Here is a 15837-nt window from a genome sequence, read left to right on the forward strand (position 1 = left end):
TGGGCCGGTGCGGTGGCCAGCGGCAGCCCCGGCAGCAGAGATCAAGGGAGTGGATTTCACATGGGGGGCCCCTGGTCGCTCGGGTTACCCGCAGGGCTGCGCTGCCGGGGAGCCCGTCCTGGTTATTGTTTCGCTGATAAGGTCTTTGAAAGCACCCCAGTGAGCCGGGGCGGGGGCAGCCTCCTCCGCAGACACAAGTTCCTATTGTGGAGGAGGAGAGGTTGTTTCTTTACACAGTCCAGATGCTTTCAACATGCCTCCAGCTCGGTAGGAAACCTTGTCCAGTAACTGACAGGTGCAAAGTGCTTTATAGCCTTTGTCTGGGGCTGCCTGATTAGGCAGGGACAGAGGATCAGTGTCTGGACCTGTCAGTTAGGTACCTGGGGCGGCAGGGGCAGACGCCACTCATGCACAGAGCTCCCCTCCGTTCTCAGCCTCCTCCTTGCGAGGCCCTGGGGGGGCTGCCCCGGGACCGCCACCCCCGCTCTGGACACCGGCACGGCACCCCATCGAGCCATGCCACCCCTGGCTGAGGAGGGGAGGGGGAGACTGGGAAGATGTCATTGCAGAGCAGGGCTGTGTGATAGGAAGGTGGCATCTCCCTGTGGAGGGGCAGCTGGGACGGTGATGTCCCCTCCGGATGGCTGCACGCAGCTGTATCTTGCAGAGTCCCCCAAACCCCTTCTTGGAGGTGATGCTGTCGGGGCATGTGCCAAGGCGCCCCTCAGCTCCCGCTCTCCCCTTTGCAGCCACAACTACGTCCGGGGGTCCATCACGCTTTACATCATCAACCTGCATCGCTCCCGGAAGAAAATCAAGCTGGCGGGGACACTGCGGGATAAGATCGTCCACCAGTACCTGCTGCAGCCCTATGGCAAGGACGGGCTCCACTCCAAGTAAGTGCGGTGCTGGCGGCTGGGGCTGCCACTGCCACCATGTCCTCGATGCCACCGCCCTGACCCTCTCCTGGTCCCGCAGGTCGGTCCAGCTCAACGGGCAGCCGCTGGCCATGGTGGACGACGGGACCCTCCCTGAGCTAAAGCCTCGTCCACTGCGGGCCGGCCGCACCCTGGTCATCCCCCCGCTGACCATGAGCTTCTACGTGGTGAAGAACGTGAACGCGCTGGCCTGCCGGTACCGATAGCCCGCAGCCCAGAATGGACCCACCGGCCCTGCTCCTGCCCCCTGCGCACTCCCCAGGACACGCTGCCTCCTCGGCAGCCCGCACAGCCTCGCAGCAGGGCCACGTCGGGCAGGCACCGCGCCATGCCCTCGTCCTCGCACCATGGACGCCCTCCGGCTTGGCACCCTCTCCTGCCCTGCGACTGCCAAGCTCCGCTTGGCCCTGGCCACCATCCCACCGGAGCGGTGCAACGGCAAATTTGCAGGGCCTACAAGCTGCGAGGAGCACCCGGGGGGTCCGGTGCCCACCGTCTGCTGGGGAGGGCTGGGATGCTGAGCCCTGGTAGAGCCCGGGGCGGGCACCCTCCCCGGCCCCCCCAGTCCCGCTGCCCCTCAGGGTGACCCCTCCAGCAGCCGGGTCCCCCTTTCCTCCGCACCCTCCCGGGCGGCGGGGCCGCGGGCAGCGCTGCCGGTGCAGCAAGCGCATGGAAGCAGCTCCCTCTGCTGCCGCCAGCCCGGCCGGGACCGGCGCGGGGATGCTGCGGGCAGGGCAGGGCCGGGCGGGGCGGGCCGGGAGACGGGGCGCCGGGGTCCGCCCCGGGCGGGCGGGGCTCAGGATCCGCGGCTGGAAACGGTGATAATTAAATTATACGGCCCGGAGCGGAGCGGAGCGGAGCGGCGGGGCCGGCGGGCAGCGGCCGGGCCGCGAGTGTGTCCTGCCCGGGAGAGGGGCGGTGTCGCGGGCAGGAGCAGCCGGGACGCGCCGAGGCGCTACCGGAGCTGTAATAAAGTCGGGCTGTCAACCGCGCCGGCGTCTTCTGTCCGCCGCCGGGGCCGGGGCAGGCGGGGCGGGAGCGGGCAGCGGGCAGCGGGCAGCGGGCAGCGGGCAGCGGGCAGCCCCGGTGCAGGCAGGGAGCGGGCAGCTTGCGGCGGTGCAGGGCCGCGCCGGGCCACCGGGGGCGCTGCGCGCGTGGGCGCGGCGGTCACGCGCGGCGGAGCAGGAAGCGGCGCGGGGCGGGCGGAGCCGCGCGGTCCCGGTCCACCCCCGCCGCCGCCGCTGCCGTGGGTCGGGGTGGGGTCGGGCCATGCGGTGCGTCCTGATCGCCAGCACCGCGGCCGAGCTGCTCTTCTACTGGGCCGATGCCGCCTTCCTCCGCCGGCTGCGACCACCCCACGCCGGGCAGGTGGGGCGGGGCGGGACGGGGCGGCGCGGGTGCGGGGAGGGGGGATGCGTGGTGCGCGGTCGTGCGTGGGCGCTGACCCGGCGCCCTGTGCCCCAGGGCCCGGCGCTGGAGGACAGCCTCAACACTCTCTTCGCCCCCCTCATCATCTCCTGCACGGCGCTGCTGGAGAAACTCGGCGACACCTACACCTGCTTCGCGACCGAGCGCGGGCGGCACCTCCACGTCCTGCACATGGTAGGACCGGCACCGGGGACCGGGGAGCCCCGGCCGGCCCCCACCTGACCCCGCTGCCGGTTGCAGTTCGGGGACTGCCTGTACATCGCGGTGAACGGCGACGGGACGGAGAGCGAGGACGACCTGCGCCGGACGCTCTTCGTGCTGCGGCGCTTGGTGGAGGCTCACTGCGGCCTCGTCACGCTCGACTCCCACCTCGTCCGCAAGGAGTGAGTGGGCACGGCCGGCTGGCACGGGCTGGCACGCAGGGGTGCCGGGGCAGCTGCTAAGCGGTGCCTTCATGCAGCCCCAGGGGGTGGGAGCAGGTGTCTCCAAGTTGGGACCCCCCCCCTTGCAGCGGGATCCCCTGCCTGCCGGGCTGCAGCTGGGTTTGGGGGTGCCTGACCCCCCGGGGAGGTGACAGCCGGCTCTCGGCTCACGCTCTGCCGCCGTTGCAGGTTGCGGCCGGCCGATTCGGAGCAGCGGGAGCGTGTCTGGAGCCTTCTGCGGGGCCTGCTGGAGACCTACAGCCGTCTGCGGGAGGAGGACCAGAGCTTTGCAGTGGAGGTACCGTGCCCTGGGGCGTCCCTCACCTTTGGGGCGTCCCAAGGGTCTGAGACTGCGTGGAGTCCCGGGATGTGGGGAAGGGCTCTGGGCCAGGGACTTCGGGGCAGCTCCCTGGAGCAGTGGAGGCTCAGACCTGCCCCCGAGGCTGCGTGGCTGGGTCTGGGGGGCTCAGCAGCCTTCCCCCCGCCCGCCCCCCAGGCTGTGGAGCGGCTGATCCACCCGCAGCTGTGCGAGCAGTGCATTGAGTTCTTGGAGCGGCAGGTGGTGCAGTACATCAACGCCAGCCCCGAGCGCGGCGGGGACGAGGTGGGCCACGCTTTCCTCCTGGTGCACACCAAGCTGCTGGCCTTCTACTCCAGGTACACCCAGCCCCAGCCCCACCACCCTCCCCAGGGCAGCCGCTCACCCTCCCAGCTGACCCTTCCCTTCTCTGGCCCGCAGCCGCAACACCAGCTCCATCCGCCCCGCTGACCTGCTCATTCTCATCCTCCTGGTGCAGGACCTGTACCCCAGCCAGAGCGTCGAGGAGGAGCTTGGCCCCCAGGTGCTCCAGAGCAGGGTGTGGGGGGCAGTGGGTCGGGGTGCCCCCTTGGGGTGATGCCTTGGCAGCCAGGGCTTAATTTTTTTCCCTTTTTTCAGAAGCCTGCAGCAGGGGACGTGCTCCCACAGGGACCCAAAAGAAGCGAGAGCATCCCTGTGAGTGGCCCTGGCTCCCATGGAGCTGCAGAGAAGGACTCAGATGACCAGGTGAGTCCCTGCAATTGGGAGCTGCAGGGTGGGACGCTGGCTGGGCTGCCTGCATCGCTCTCATCTCTGACCCAGCCGTTCTCACTGGCAGGACACAGATGATCTCTCTGCACCTGAGGTCTACTACACGCCCGAGCCCTCGCCAGGCAGGCACAGCACGGGTGAGTGCCCGGCTGGGCAACAGCCCTGCCCTGCGCCCCCCAGCCCCATGGAGGCTCTGGGGCTACGTGGGGGACTGGTGGGAAGGGCGACCTGCCGTGCTCCCTGCAGGCAGCGAGAGCTGGTCGGAGGGTGCTGAGATGCTGGGCACCAGGGAGGCAGACACTGCAGATGTCCAGGTGAGCAAGGGGTCTTGTGGTCCCTCTCGGCTCCGCACCTCTTCAGCCTGTCCTGGTGTTCTTTGCAGTCTCTGCTTCTCATCACTCGTCCCTTGCTGTGCTGTGGCTGTGGGTGCCCCAGCCCCTAGGGCTGGGAATGCACCCCATGTTGTGCATAACCCTGTGAGGGCTCTGACCACCCTCCCTGGGGCATTGCTTATGGTCTCCCTGTCCAGAGCTGTCGGCACAGAGGGGCCGGGGCTGTCTCAGAGCAGTCTGGTGTCTCCCTCTGCTGCCTCTGGGCTTTCTGGGCCGCTTCCCTGCCAGATGCTGCAAAGCCTTACACGCGCTCTGCGAGCAAGTGCTGGCCTTGGTGCAAGGTGTTTGCAACCTGTGTCTTTGCAAGTGGCTTCCCCTCTATCTGCTGCTCTTTTGGGGTCCCTGGGCACTTCCCTCGCTGCTGATCTTTTGCTGCACGGTCCCTCCAGCTCCCTCGGTTCAGTCATGCCCGGTTGCAGCTTTCAGAGCATTGCTGTGTCCATTCAGAGCGTCCTGGGTCAGTGTGGGCTGTCTCATCCCCACAGGGGGCTGAGCATCTCCCCTTTCTCCCCAGATGGCAGAGGACTTGCTCCAGTCCTTGGGGCCTCTGGTCCCTGAAGCTTCAAACCCCAGAAGGATCTTCCTGGACGCCAGCCTGCGGGAAGGTTACTGCCCCTTGCTGCCGCACACCATGCACTGCCTCCCTCTCTGGCCGGGCATCTCCCTCGTCCTCCTGACCAAGGTGAGCTGCCTCTAAGGTGAGGGAGGCAGCGGTGGGCTGGGTCCTGGCTGACCCACCTCTCCCCACCCTGGCAGGGCCCCACGACCCAGGTGGCCGTCACCTTGTACCAGCTGCTGGATGGTTTCTTGGTGCTGGAGAGGAAGCTGGAAGAGGGACCTGAGGCGGGAGCCCCACGTTCCTACCCATTCCTGGCCGAGCTGCGGCAGCGCATGGATAAGTTTGTGAAGAAGCTGAGCGGGCAGGACATCCAGGTGGGAGTGGGGACACAAGGACCCTGTCCTGCTGTCCCTGCAGCCTGAAGCTGAGCCCTGTCTCTCTCTAGTTGCAGAACACCTGGGTGGACCTCAAGAACAAGATATTTTCCCGGAGCGAGCCTGGGAGCTCCCTGGAGTGAGTACGGGGTGGCCAGGGAAAGTCGCTGGGGCAGGCAGGGACCTTTCCCAGCCCACGGGGTGGTGTGGCTGTCCCTGCAGCGCTGGGGACCCAGGGGCCAAACTGCACCATCCGTGTCTCCCGGCTCAGGCTGCTGCAGGCAGTGGCCAACGTGAAGCGGCAGCTCTGCTCCGTGTACCGCCAGCTCTTCCTGGCCTCCGCTGGTCACAGCCTGTCCCAGGGGCTGCGGGACCGTGCCCAGAAGCTGATGAGGTGAGTCCATTGGGGCGGCCAGCATCCCCCAGGGGAGGCAGTGGATTGCCCCACACCCGGCTGTGCCAGGGCTTTGGGGGTCCTGGCCTCTTACCATGCCTCTTCTTGGCAGGGAGAAGCTGCTGGACTGGCGGGACTTTCTGCTGGTGAAGAGCAGGCGCAATATCACCATGGTGTCATACCCGTCCCTGCGGCTGCGAGCCCAGCCTGGCAAGGAAGGGTCCCCAGGGGATAGCAGAGGTGGGAGTGGGACCCTGTCCCCCCCAGCACCAGCTCAAGGGGAGGAGTGTGGTGGGCAAAGGCGGTTTCCCGAGGGCTCAGGGGCTGTCCTGGAAGGGCACCAAAGTTGTTGGACACCCTTAACCCACCTTACGTACCTGGAGGACTTTCCTGGCCTGGTGCACTTCATCTATGTGGACCGCACGGCCGGGCAGATGATGGCACCATCGCTCAGCATGACAGAGAAGTCCAGCTCGGAGCTGGGCAAGGGCCCCCTGGCCACCTTCATCAAGAGGAAGGTACTGCTCATGGGGCTGGGGGTGGGATGGAGACCACAGGAGGGGGCAATGGTTGGAGGGTTTTCTGCTCAGGCTTCAGGCGCCCCTTGTTCCCCAGGTCTGGTCCCTGATTGCGTTGGCCCGGCGATACCTGCAGAAGGGCTACACGACACTCATGCTGCAGGATGGCGACTACTGCTGCTCCTACTTCCTCTGGTTTGAGAACGAGCTGGTACGTGGGGCAAAGAAGGGGCTGAGCCCCTTTCCCCCCGGCACCTTCTAGGGCTGTAGGCACCACCTGGCTCCGGCTCCTTGGCGGTCCCCTCCGTGCTCCTGCCCTCTGCTGTCATCTCTCCCCAGGGCTACAAGCTGGAAGTGATGGAGGTGCCGGTTCTCTCCGATGATTCTGCTCCCATCGGGATGCTGGCAGGAGACTACTACAGGTGAGCAGGCCCCAGCCCTGCGGTTTGGCACCAGGGCCCAGGGCTGTGCTGGCATGGGGGTCCCCATGAGTGATGCTGTCCTCACCGGGATGTTGCTGTAGGGTGGTACCAGTGCCGTGGTATCACTGGGGTTGCAACAGCCCATCTCCCCAGCCTGGTGCCGTGGTCCTGCTGGTGGATGGGCGCTGTCCTTGCCAGCGACTTGCTAGGGGGAAGGTGGTTAGAAAGGGGGTGCCAGGCTGCACTGCACCAGCTGAGCCCCCCGTCTTCTCCTTCCCAGGAAGCTGCTGCGTTACTACAGCAAGAACCACCAGGCAGAGGTGGTGAAGTGCTACGAGCTGCTGACCGTGCACCTGGGCATCATCCCCTCCGAGCTTGTGGTCCAGCAGGCCTGCGACTTGGCCCGGTGCCTCTGGGAGCCCTCCCGCATCCCCCTGCTCTGAGTTGCCTCCAGCCACCTTGGGGCTGGGATTAAAGCGGGTGCGTGGGTGTTCCTGGCACCTGGGCTGCTTTCTCGGTGTCTGTGTGCTGTCAGCCATGCCTGCAGGCAGCTATGGGCAGCCTTCCCATCCTCCAACCCGGCCGGGGCTCCCGCTGCCCGCCTCCCCACTCCCCGCAAGCTTCCCTGGCACCCAGCAGCTTCCAGGGACAGGCCGAGAGTGGGGCTGAGAGGTTGTTGGCAAATCACCTTCTTGCTGAAAAGTGTGTTTCCAAAGCAGGATTTATAGCATTGGCTTGGCATCACTGCGAGGCTTTGGCTGGAGAACAAAACTCTGTAGCCAAATCTGCATGGAGGAATGGCCCAGGGTGCGTCCCCATTCCCCCTTGCCCCCAAATGCAGGGTGCAGGACCCTCGGGGGCTTGGTACGCTCTGGGGAGGTGCAGCCTGTCCTGCACCCCCTTCCCTGCACCCGGGCTCCCAGACACCCGTCAGCTGTGGGGCTGAACTCTCCTGTGAACAGGGGGTAAAGCCAAGGCAGCTCATGTGTTTCCCAGCCATGCTTTGGCTCGGTGCACATGCAAACCCCTGGGCATGGCTGGGGATGGGGCCAGCCCCGAGGGGCTCCAACAGCCGCAGTGGCTCTGTGCTGCTTGCTGGGGCTGGGGACAGCGGTTCAGGGAGCACTGGACCGCGGCGGGGCCTTTGCCCTATCCTGCTGGGCAGGAATTTGCCCCGCTAAGCAACAGCACTGGGTTCTGGGCCAAGCTCCTCCCCAAGCTGCCCCTTCTCCCGCTGTTCTCAGGGCTGTGCTTGGGGCTTGCCTGCTCGTGGGGGGCAAGCTCCCCCGTCTTGCAGTGCTTGTTGGCCCATCACCCCAGCCATGTGCCCCTGGGTCCTCCCTGAAGCAGAACAGGGGCTGGGGGGGCTCTCAGGCCCCCGCCTGCCTGTCCAGCTCCTTCCTGGGGTACAGGCTGGGGAGCACCTGGCATCCTGCTGAACACCAGGTAGGGTCCGACCCTGTTGCCTTCTCGGCACTGGGGCTGGTCTCCGGCCCCCCTGCAGGTCCCTGGCAAAGCTTTACCAGGGTCAGCGCCTTGCTGCAGGCAGCACTGGGGGAGCAGCGCTTAGCGTGTGCCCGTGTCCTGCCCAGCCTCCCGGCAAGCCCTGGGACACAGCGTCCAGCCCTGTGCCAAGGTGTCCCCTGTCCCCTCCCCGTGCCCGGAAGCCATGGGAAAAGCTCCTCTGTAAAAGCAAAGTCCAGGCCGCTGGGCACAGGGCAGCTGTGGCCAGGCACTGTGGGGCAATGGCAGCTGGGCTCCGGGCAAGGCTGGGCACGGGCTGCTCTTCCTGCTGGCTGTGGGGCTGGCATCTGTTCCCGGGGCTGCCGGGAGCACGGCTGTCCCATGCCAGGGCTGCAGACCAGCTGCAGCAGGAGTACGACGCAGTGGTGATCGGGGCAGGTAACGTGGGGTGAGGGAGCCGGTGCTGGGCTGCAGGGAGCCGGAGGGGACATCCACCTGCCCTCCGCCCAGGGCAGGCGGGGGGGTGGCCAGGTGGGGACCACGGTGGTGCTGGGCATGTTGCAGCCCCCTGGCATGCTCCTTTTGCTAGGGAGTGTGCAGGGGTCTTGCACAGCTGGGCACGCATTGCAGCACCGCAACACGCTGCTTGTGCTGAAGCATCTGCTTTGACCACTTCTGTCGCCCTCCCCTGCACCATTAGGTCCAGGGCGATGGGCACGGGGGAGGATGCTCCCTGTCACCTGTATCCCCATGTCCAGAACCCCGTTATTTGGGTGGTTGTGGCAGCCCTGCATCCCAGGCATGGCAGGGTGCCCTGTGCTGTGGGACTGCCCTGCCACCAGGCTCAGCTCACCTCCCTCTCTCCTTGCAGGGCACAACGGGCTGGTGGCAGTGAGTACCGAGAGCGGGGTGCTGCCCCCTCCATCGCTGGGGGACACTGGGGGACCAGGGTGCTGTGGGCAAGGGAGAGTGTTGGTGGCAGGGCCCCTGGGGCTGGGGGCTCCCACAGGGCTGTTGGGAGCGGAGCCCTCCCTGGTGAGGGGGGGGGACCATGTGCAAGAGGGTGCTCAGGGTGACAAGGACATATCCCACCTGGAGGGATGGGCAGCATGACACCACACTCCCCCCAGGCTGCCTACCTGCAGCGGGCAGGGGTGCGCACGGCCGTGCTGGAGAAACGCCACGTGCTGGGCGGCGCAGCCGTCACAGAGGAGATTGTGCCAGGTACCCCTGTGCACCCTGTGTCCCCCTGCCCCTGGCCAGCCCTTGGTGCAGGCACCCCCCCAATGCCCCACATCTTCCAGGCTTCAAGTTCTCTCGGGCATCGTACCTGCTCAGCCTGCTGCGGCCGCAGATCTACACTGAGCTGGAGCTGCAGGTACCAGCACCCATCCCTTGCTGGGCTGCCAGCACGTCCCAGCATGCTGGCAGGGTGAGCCTGCTGCCAGGCTGTCCCCGCACGGTGGGTCCTGCCATCCCTGTCTTGCAGCGGCACGGTCTGAGGGTGCTCCCGCGGGACCCCTACTCCTTCACCCCACTGCTGGAGGATAAGAGCCCCCCTCGCTCCCTCCTGCTAGGGCACAACATGGCCCAGACCCAGCAGCAGATTGCTCAGTTCTCCCAGAAGGATGCGCAGGTACTGCGGGAGCACGTGCCTGGCACAGCAAAGCCCCCGAGGAGCTGCCCTGCCCAGCAGAGTAGCAGGGATGCTCCTAGGTGGGATATCCATTGCATCCACCATGGCACAGTCCCTTTTGCCCCCCCTCTGTCCCCTTTCAGGCTTACCCTGAGTATGAGGCATTCATGGGGGGCTTGGTGTCGGCCCTTGACCCGCTGCTGGATGCCCCTCCAGTGGATACAGCTGTCCTGGGGCAGGGATCTCTGATCCAGCGGCTCAGGGCCCTGCAAACCCTGCGGCCACTGCTGCGGGCAGGTACAGTTGGGATGCTGGGGGACCCCGATGGCAACGAGTGTTTGCCTGCACCTGGAGCAGGTGGTGCTCCTTCCCAGGGCACAGGCTCCTCAGGAGCTACAGCTGGGCTGGCAGGCCAGCAGGCTTGCCCACTGCCTGTCCCCAAACCCAACCGGGCTCAGGCAGCTGGCCCTGGCATGGCTGTGCAGGTCTCACGCTACGTCTGCACCCCCAGGGCTGGCGCTGGGGAGGCAGCTGCCCCGCTATTACGAAGTGCTCACAGCCCCCATCTCCAAAGTGAGTGCCGGCAGCAGCGGTGCAGAGCCACCAGCCGCCTCCCTGCCTGCCTGCGAGGGTGCTGTGGCAGGCCCCCACCCCAAGCCTGGCACTCTCCTTTTCTCCTGGGCCAGATCCTGGATCAGTGGTTTGAGTCGGAACCCCTGAAGGCAACTCTGGCTACTGACGCAGTGATCGGAGCCATGGCCAGCCCCCACACCCCTGGCAGTGGGTGAGGGTCCCTTCCCCCCGGGGCTTATGGCTGCACTGTCCCCCCTGTGCCATCCTCTGTGCTGGCAGCTCCTTGGCTCTGCTGTGCCCTGGCACCCCATGCCCTACTGCCTCTCCCTCCCGCTGCCCACTCAGCCTTGCTGGAGTGGCTACAGGGTTGGGGCTGGGCAAGGGGCTGCCCATGGCTCTCCTGAGTGGTCCCCACTGCCCCTTTGCTGTTTGGACACCTCTGTTCCCCAGGTCAGGTCAAGTCCTGGTCGGTGGGTGCTCTCTGTAACTGATTTGGCATCCTATGAGCTGGCACAGTCCCATCTATGGGGGCCATGGCACCAACCTCACCATGCCCATGCAGGGGACAGACCTGTCCCCTTGGCCAGCAGCTAACCTGGGGTCCTGCCGCCACAGGTATGTGCTGTTGCATCATGTGATGGGTGAGCTAGAAGGACGGCGGGGGGCCTGGGGCTACGTGGCTGGTGGGATGGGGGCCCTGTCCCAAGCCATTGCCTGCACAGCGGCTGCCCATGGAGCCCACATCTTTACTGAGAAGGTACGGGGTGTCCGGGCACAGGGAGCTGCCTGGCCGGCCTGCAGGCAGTGGGGATGCTCTTGGCGAGGTCCTGTCCCCTCTGCCCGCCCAGGCGGTGTGCCGTGTCCTCCTGGGCAGGGATGGGCGGGCGCAGGGCGTTGTGCTGCAGGACGGGACTGAGGTGAGGAGCAAACTGGTTCTGTCCAATGCCTCCCCCCAAATCACCTTCCTGGAGCTCACCCCCCAGGTATGGGGCGCATGGGGCTGGCAGGGGCTTGGCGTGGTGGTGTCCCCTGGCTGGGCTGCCCCCCTCACTGCTGGGCTCTGCCCTGTCTCTCCCAACCCAGGAGCAGCTGCCAAATGATTTTGTCCAGCGGATCCGGCAGGTCGACACGCGCTCCCCTGTCACCAAGATCAACGGTAGGTACTGGCAGGGCCACCTCTGCCACCATCCCCGCTGGCGCCAGGCTCAGTAAGAGGCTGCACCCCACTTCTGTGCCCAGTGGCCGTGAATCAGCTGCCGAGCTTCCTGGCTGCCCCCAACACCCGTGACGGCCGGCCCCTGCCCCACCACCAGTGCTCCATCCATCTCAACTGCGAGGGCACCCACCTCCTGCACCAGGCCTTCACTGAGGCCACCCATGGGCACCCCTCCAGCAGGTAGGAGCGTGCACCGGCACACCTCGGTGCCCCGGGGAAGGGGCAGGACAGCCACGGCAGGTCGTGCTGGGGGAAGAGCTTTGAGGTGGCTGGGTCCCCCTCTGCCTGCCCAGCTAGTGTCCTGCTCCCCCAGGCCCATGATTGAGCTCTGCATCCCCTCGGCGCTGGACCCGGGGCTGGCCCCACGGGGCTGCCACGTCGTGTCCCTCTTCACCCAGTACACCCCCTCCGTGCTGGCGGGCGGGCAGCCCTGGGATGAGCAGGCCAGAAATGCATATGCAGACACGGGTATGTAATGCATACGTGGACCTGGGTAACACCAGGAGTGCTGGTCCCTGCCCACGGGCAGAGCCACCCTGGAGCTGCTCAGGGGCCAGCCACCGTGTCGCCCCAAGCTGCCTGCCACTCCCTTCATCCCTCTCTAGTGTTTGACTGCATCGAAGCCTATGCCCCGGGGTTCAAGGCATCCGTCATCGGCAGGGACATCCTGACACCACCAGACCTGGAAAGGATCTTCGGGCTGCCCGGTGGGGTGGGTACCATGTGGGCTCTGCTCTGAGCATCACTCCGGTGCCAGTGCTGGTGGGCACACAGCCCTGGGCTAGGCACAGCCAGCTCACACGGAGCTCTGCTTGCAGAACATCTTCCATGGAGGGATGTCTCTGGACCAGCTGTACTTCGCCCGGCCAGCACCATCCTACTCAGGCTATCGGTCCCCAATTCCCAGCTTGTACCTGTGTGGAAGCGGAGCCCACCCTGGTGAGTAGGGCTGGGAGCCGGGACCCTCCAGGGGGGCTGCAGGAGGAGGGCAGAGGCATGTGGAAGAGATGCAAGGGCAGCATGGGAGTGTCCACTCCCCTCTCTGCCCTCGCACGGGCACAGAGGTGGGGCAGCTCACTGGGCCCCATCTCGTGGGGCTGGAGCTGCCCGCTGCTCCCCATTTCTGCTGGCTTGCAGGAGGAGGAGTGATGGGAGCAGCGGGACGCAATGCCGCCCGGGTGGCCCTCAAGGACTTCAGGCGCCTGTGATGGCAGTGGTGACACCGACTTCGCCTATGCAGGGCTGTGGCTGCAGCAAGCCATGTTGACCCCACAAAGAGCCCTGCCCATCCCCAGCTTGCTTCCCAGGCACTGCAGGGCAGCAGCATCCCCTGAGCACTCCCAGCTGCTACCGTCACCTTGAACACATTGCTGCTCCCAGCCCCTCCCCCGACCCAGCCTTGTCTGGGTGGCTCCTGGGCACCGGGTGGCCATGGTGAGCCCTGCCCAGCCCCTGCCTGTGCCCATAGAAATAAACCCTGGCCCGGGCTCTGTCTTGAGCACTCTTGCTGTGGTTTTTCAGCTCCTTGTGCATGCAGGTCATGGGGGCATGGGGGGCTGCACTGTGCTATCTGCACTGTGGCTGGTGATACAGCCCTGGGGGAGCTGCCAGAGGGGACAGGCATGTCCCAGAGCAGTGAATAGGGAAAACCAGCCCCTTGCCCTCTCCTTTGCTTACTGATGCAGGCTTGGGTGCACACAGGGCTATTCGGCTGGAGCCACCCAGCCCTGGGCTGGCCTGGACCACCCCAAGGTGCCTAGAACAAGCAGGGAACCAAGGTACTGCTTGAGACCTGCTTTGCTACCTGGAGCCCCGAAACTGTCCTCTGTCCCCCCGGCCCTCAGTGGCTGTGTGTACAGCAGCCACACACCCAGCAGCTCAGAGACTGCAGGAGCCAGGGCCGGCAGCTGCCCCAGCGTGCCCCGCACACCCCCAATTCCTGCTGGGAGCTGCCTGCACGTGTTCTGGCCCCATCCCTCCATCTGCAGGGCAGGTTCTCCGTGCAGCCCGGTGACTCTCGCTGGCCACCCCTCAGCCGGTGGCAGGCCTGGGGTGTGCCCCTCTCCCCGGCTGCTGCCAGGAGCAGCTCGCTGCAGATTACAGAGCTCACATCCTCTCCCTGCCCTCTTCCTCCCTCGGACAATGCTCTCGATTCAGCCTCCTGCCTTGCCTCCCGCCGGGCCCTAAATATGGTGCTTCCAGGCTGAGCTGTTGCACCTGAGCTGGCTGAATCAATATTGACCGGCCAGGAATAGTCCCGCAGCCCTCTGAGAATAGCCCCGCATGTCCGCCCCGCTGCCCACAGCTTCCCGCGCACGGGGCTGCCCTGCTGCCGGCAGTGTATTTTTAGCTGCTGCAGTTGCTGGCTGCATGGGACTGCAGGTGCTGGCACCCAGTGAGCCCCGAGGGCTGGGCTGGAGGGGGATGACAGCGAGGGGGACAACCCCAGCCTGCCAGGGTCACACTGAGCAGCAGGACACGGTGCCTCCGCTGCTGTGGGTTGAGGCTGGTGGGTCCCAGGTGTGGGAGAGCCCACCAGACCCCTCGCTGCCCTCTTCTTGCTGCCCCCAGGAGCAGAGAAGGAGCTGGGAGCGGGACCTAGCACCCACCTGCTCTGCACCCCTGCTGGCATCTGCCTTGGGGGAGGCGTGGGGGGGGCAATTCCTGGCCTCACACTTGAGTAATTGAGCTCCAAAATGTTGAGACACGAATGAGTCATTGGCTCTGCTGCTGGCCTCAGCCCTGCCCTTCCCCAGGGCTTTCCATGGCCCCCATGTTGGGGCTGGCCAGGGCCCCCCACTCCAGAAGAGGCTCCGTCATGTACCCCAAGCCCCGCTGGGGCATAGGGCTGGGAGGAGGGTGCCTGGCGAGGGGGTCCTGGAGCTGGGCACCCCTGCACACCCCGGGGGTGCTGGAGGCTCCCGTGGGACGTGGCGATGAGCTCACAGGCTATTCCCGGCCGTGTTGATCCTGGCTCCTCCCGGCAGGAACCAGCTGCTTCGACTCCAAACAAACAGCCCGGTGGCCACTGGCACATTCCTGGCCGGCCCCTGGCCACGGTGAGGGCACAGGGCTTCCTGTTTATCCCCGTCCACGGCTGGCGGGCAGGCAGCAGGGTGCCCCGGGGACTGACGGCACCCCAAGCCGGAGGTTGCCCCCGGGGCAGGCCAGGGGGGGCATCCCCCGTCTCCACGTCCCACGGAGGGGGGCTGTGCCTGGGGACCCCCACAGCCAGCCTGGCTCAGGGATGGCCCAGGTGATGCCCCAAGCCCCAGGAGGACCCTGCTCTGGGCGCCCGGTGCCACCCCACAGCCTCCCCTGGTCTCTGTGCCCCCCAAGTCCTGTCCCAGGCACCCCATGCCTGCTTGCCCGCTTGAGCTGCTGCGTGGGGTGGGAAGGGGCGAGGGGTGTCCTTTTGGGGTGTCCATCGTGTGGCAGTTTGTCACCCCCAGAAAACTCATGCTCTGCCTGGCTGAGGGCCAGCCCCACGGTGTGGTGGTGCTGGGGGGGGAACATTGACTGGGGACACTGCATTCATTCCGGGGGGGTGTCCAGGCTCGCAGCAGGTAGGGGCTATCCTAGAGGTGCTCAGACCCCACCAAACTGGGGTGGGGGGCAGTGGTTGGGGCAGGGGCATGTTTGCCCCAGGGTGGCAGAGGAGGGCTGGGGGCGGCCAGGATGCAGGGCTGGGCTCCAGGCACGGTGCGGGGGGGCCAGGGCTGGGCTGGGCAGCGTGGGCCCCCACCCGGGGCGGCCCACCCAATCACACCATAAAAGCAGCGGCAGGCGGTGCTCAGCGGCAGGAGAGCTGCTGGAGGCCGGCGTGAGCTGGCACCGCGTCCCCTCACCGCTGCCTGCCCCACGCTGCTGCCTGTCCTGCACCGTCACCCCCTGCCAGGGTGAGTGCCGGGGATGGCCTCGGGAGGGGGGGTCTGGGTACATGGAGGAGGGGGTAGCAACCCCACTAGTGCTCTGAGTGGGGATGCAGGGGGAGAGGTGGGGCGATGGGGGACAGGGCTGTGTACAGGATCGGGAGGGGACTCTGGTGTCCGGCACAGTGTTCAGGTGGGGGATAAGGGGAGGCTCTGCGGGGCCCCGACCCATGGCCCGAAGCATGGGGCAGGCAGGAATCAATAGGGGCAGGGTAGTTTCATGGGGGTTCCTGTGGCTGTTGGCAGGCAGGGCTGAGCGTGGGGCAGTGGGTGCCTGGGGGGGGGGGGGTGTCTCTGCCAGGGCTGGGTGCCCCCAGCGAGGGGCCGGTGGGTGTGGGGCTGAGCCCCGGTGTGGGGGACACTGCGAGCTGTGCATGGCAGGGACCAGCCCCTGCATCCCCCACAGCGTAGGGACGGGGATGTCACTGCTGTGCGACGGGCCGTGACATCCCTCCACCATCGCCCAGCTCCTGGGGACAGGGGAGCTGCAGCAGCACCCC

The 15837-nt window shown here is 66.5% G+C and overlaps 3 protein-coding genes across 8 annotated transcripts in view; all 3 read left to right on the plus strand.

Moving 5' to 3' along the window:
- The window catches only part of HPSE2 (heparanase 2 (inactive)), a 113099-nt gene extending 111307 nt beyond the window's left edge, over positions 1-1792 (plus strand). For all 3 annotated transcript variants that reach the window (XM_087765661.1, XM_087765662.1, XM_087765663.1), the window contains 2 exons: positions 750-896; positions 979-1792. In XM_087765661.1, the coding sequence (XP_087621787.1) occupies positions 750-896; positions 979-1144 (313 nt within the window). In that variant the 3' untranslated portion in view covers positions 1145-1792. The remainder of the gene's footprint in view (positions 1-749; positions 897-978) is intronic.
- A 327-nt stretch (positions 1793-2119) lies between these two features.
- Positions 2120-7030, plus strand: HPS1 (HPS1 biogenesis of lysosomal organelles complex 3 subunit 1). Of its 3 annotated transcripts, none has more exons than XM_087765566.1 (18): positions 2120-2306; positions 2403-2540; positions 2607-2749; positions 2978-3086; positions 3285-3445; positions 3528-3630; positions 3726-3833; positions 3925-3994; positions 4104-4171; positions 4764-4931; positions 5006-5182; positions 5254-5321; positions 5454-5576; positions 5689-5753; positions 5949-6094; positions 6192-6305; positions 6434-6516; positions 6797-7030. In XM_087765566.1, exons 1-18 carry the CDS (start codon positions 2208-2210, stop codon positions 6957-6959), a joined length of 2106 nt encoding a protein of 701 aa, XP_087621692.1. In that variant the 5' UTR covers positions 2120-2207; the 3' UTR covers positions 6960-7030. The 3 variants fall into 3 exon arrangements, with proteins under 3 accessions (XP_087621692.1, XP_087621693.1, XP_087621691.1); XM_087765567.1 differs by having other exon boundaries at positions 3729-3833; XM_087765565.1 differs by having other exon boundaries at positions 2120-2540; positions 3729-3833.
- A 1178-nt stretch (positions 7031-8208) lies between these two features.
- On the plus strand, positions 8209-12906 carry PYROXD2 (pyridine nucleotide-disulphide oxidoreductase domain 2). 2 transcript variants are annotated; one of them, XM_009466246.2, is made up of 16 exons: positions 8209-8418; positions 8852-8871; positions 9111-9204; positions 9285-9358; positions 9470-9616; positions 9760-9913; positions 10128-10189; positions 10303-10400; positions 10805-10946; positions 11038-11172; positions 11273-11345; positions 11429-11585; positions 11719-11873; positions 12011-12117; positions 12224-12344; positions 12543-12906. In XM_009466246.2, exons 1-16 carry the CDS (start codon positions 8262-8264, stop codon positions 12611-12613), a joined length of 1767 nt encoding a protein of 588 aa, XP_009464521.1. In that variant the 5' UTR covers positions 8209-8261; the 3' UTR covers positions 12614-12906. The 2 variants fall into 2 exon arrangements, with proteins under 2 accessions (XP_009464521.1, XP_087621873.1); XM_087765747.1 differs by lacking the exon at positions 11038-11172.
- The last annotated feature ends 2931 nt before the right edge of the window (positions 12907-15837 follow it).

This window comes from Nipponia nippon, unplaced genomic scaffold, assembly GCF_047370975.1.
Source record: "Nipponia nippon isolate SJK-2023a ecotype South Korea unplaced genomic scaffold, ASM4737097v1 scaffold_3, whole genome shotgun sequence".
Taxonomy (NCBI): Eukaryota; Metazoa; Chordata; class Aves; order Pelecaniformes; family Threskiornithidae; genus Nipponia; species Nipponia nippon.

Coding starts and splice junctions, on each gene's coding strand:
- PYROXD2 (XM_009466246.2), top strand. CDS start 8,262: ATGGCAGCTGGGCTCCGGGCAAGGCTGGGCACGGGCTGCTCTTCCTGC. Junction 8,872..9,110: donor GGCACAACGGGCTGGTGGCA/GTGAGTACCGAG, acceptor CACTCCCCCCAG/GCTGCCTACCTGCAGCGGGC. Junction 10,947..11,037: donor CCCACATCTTTACTGAGAAG/GTACGGGGTGTC, acceptor CTGCCCGCCCAG/GCGGTGTGCCGTGTCCTCCT.
- HPS1 (XM_087765565.1), top strand. CDS start 2,208: ATGCGGTGCGTCCTGATCGCCAGCACCGCGGCCGAGCTGCTCTTCTAC. Junction 3,446..3,527: donor CTGCTGGCCTTCTACTCCAG/GTACACCCAGCC, acceptor TCTGGCCCGCAG/CCGCAACACCAGCTCCATCC. Junction 5,577..5,688: donor CGTGCCCAGAAGCTGATGAG/GTGAGTCCATTG, acceptor TCTTCTTGGCAG/GGAGAAGCTGCTGGACTGGC.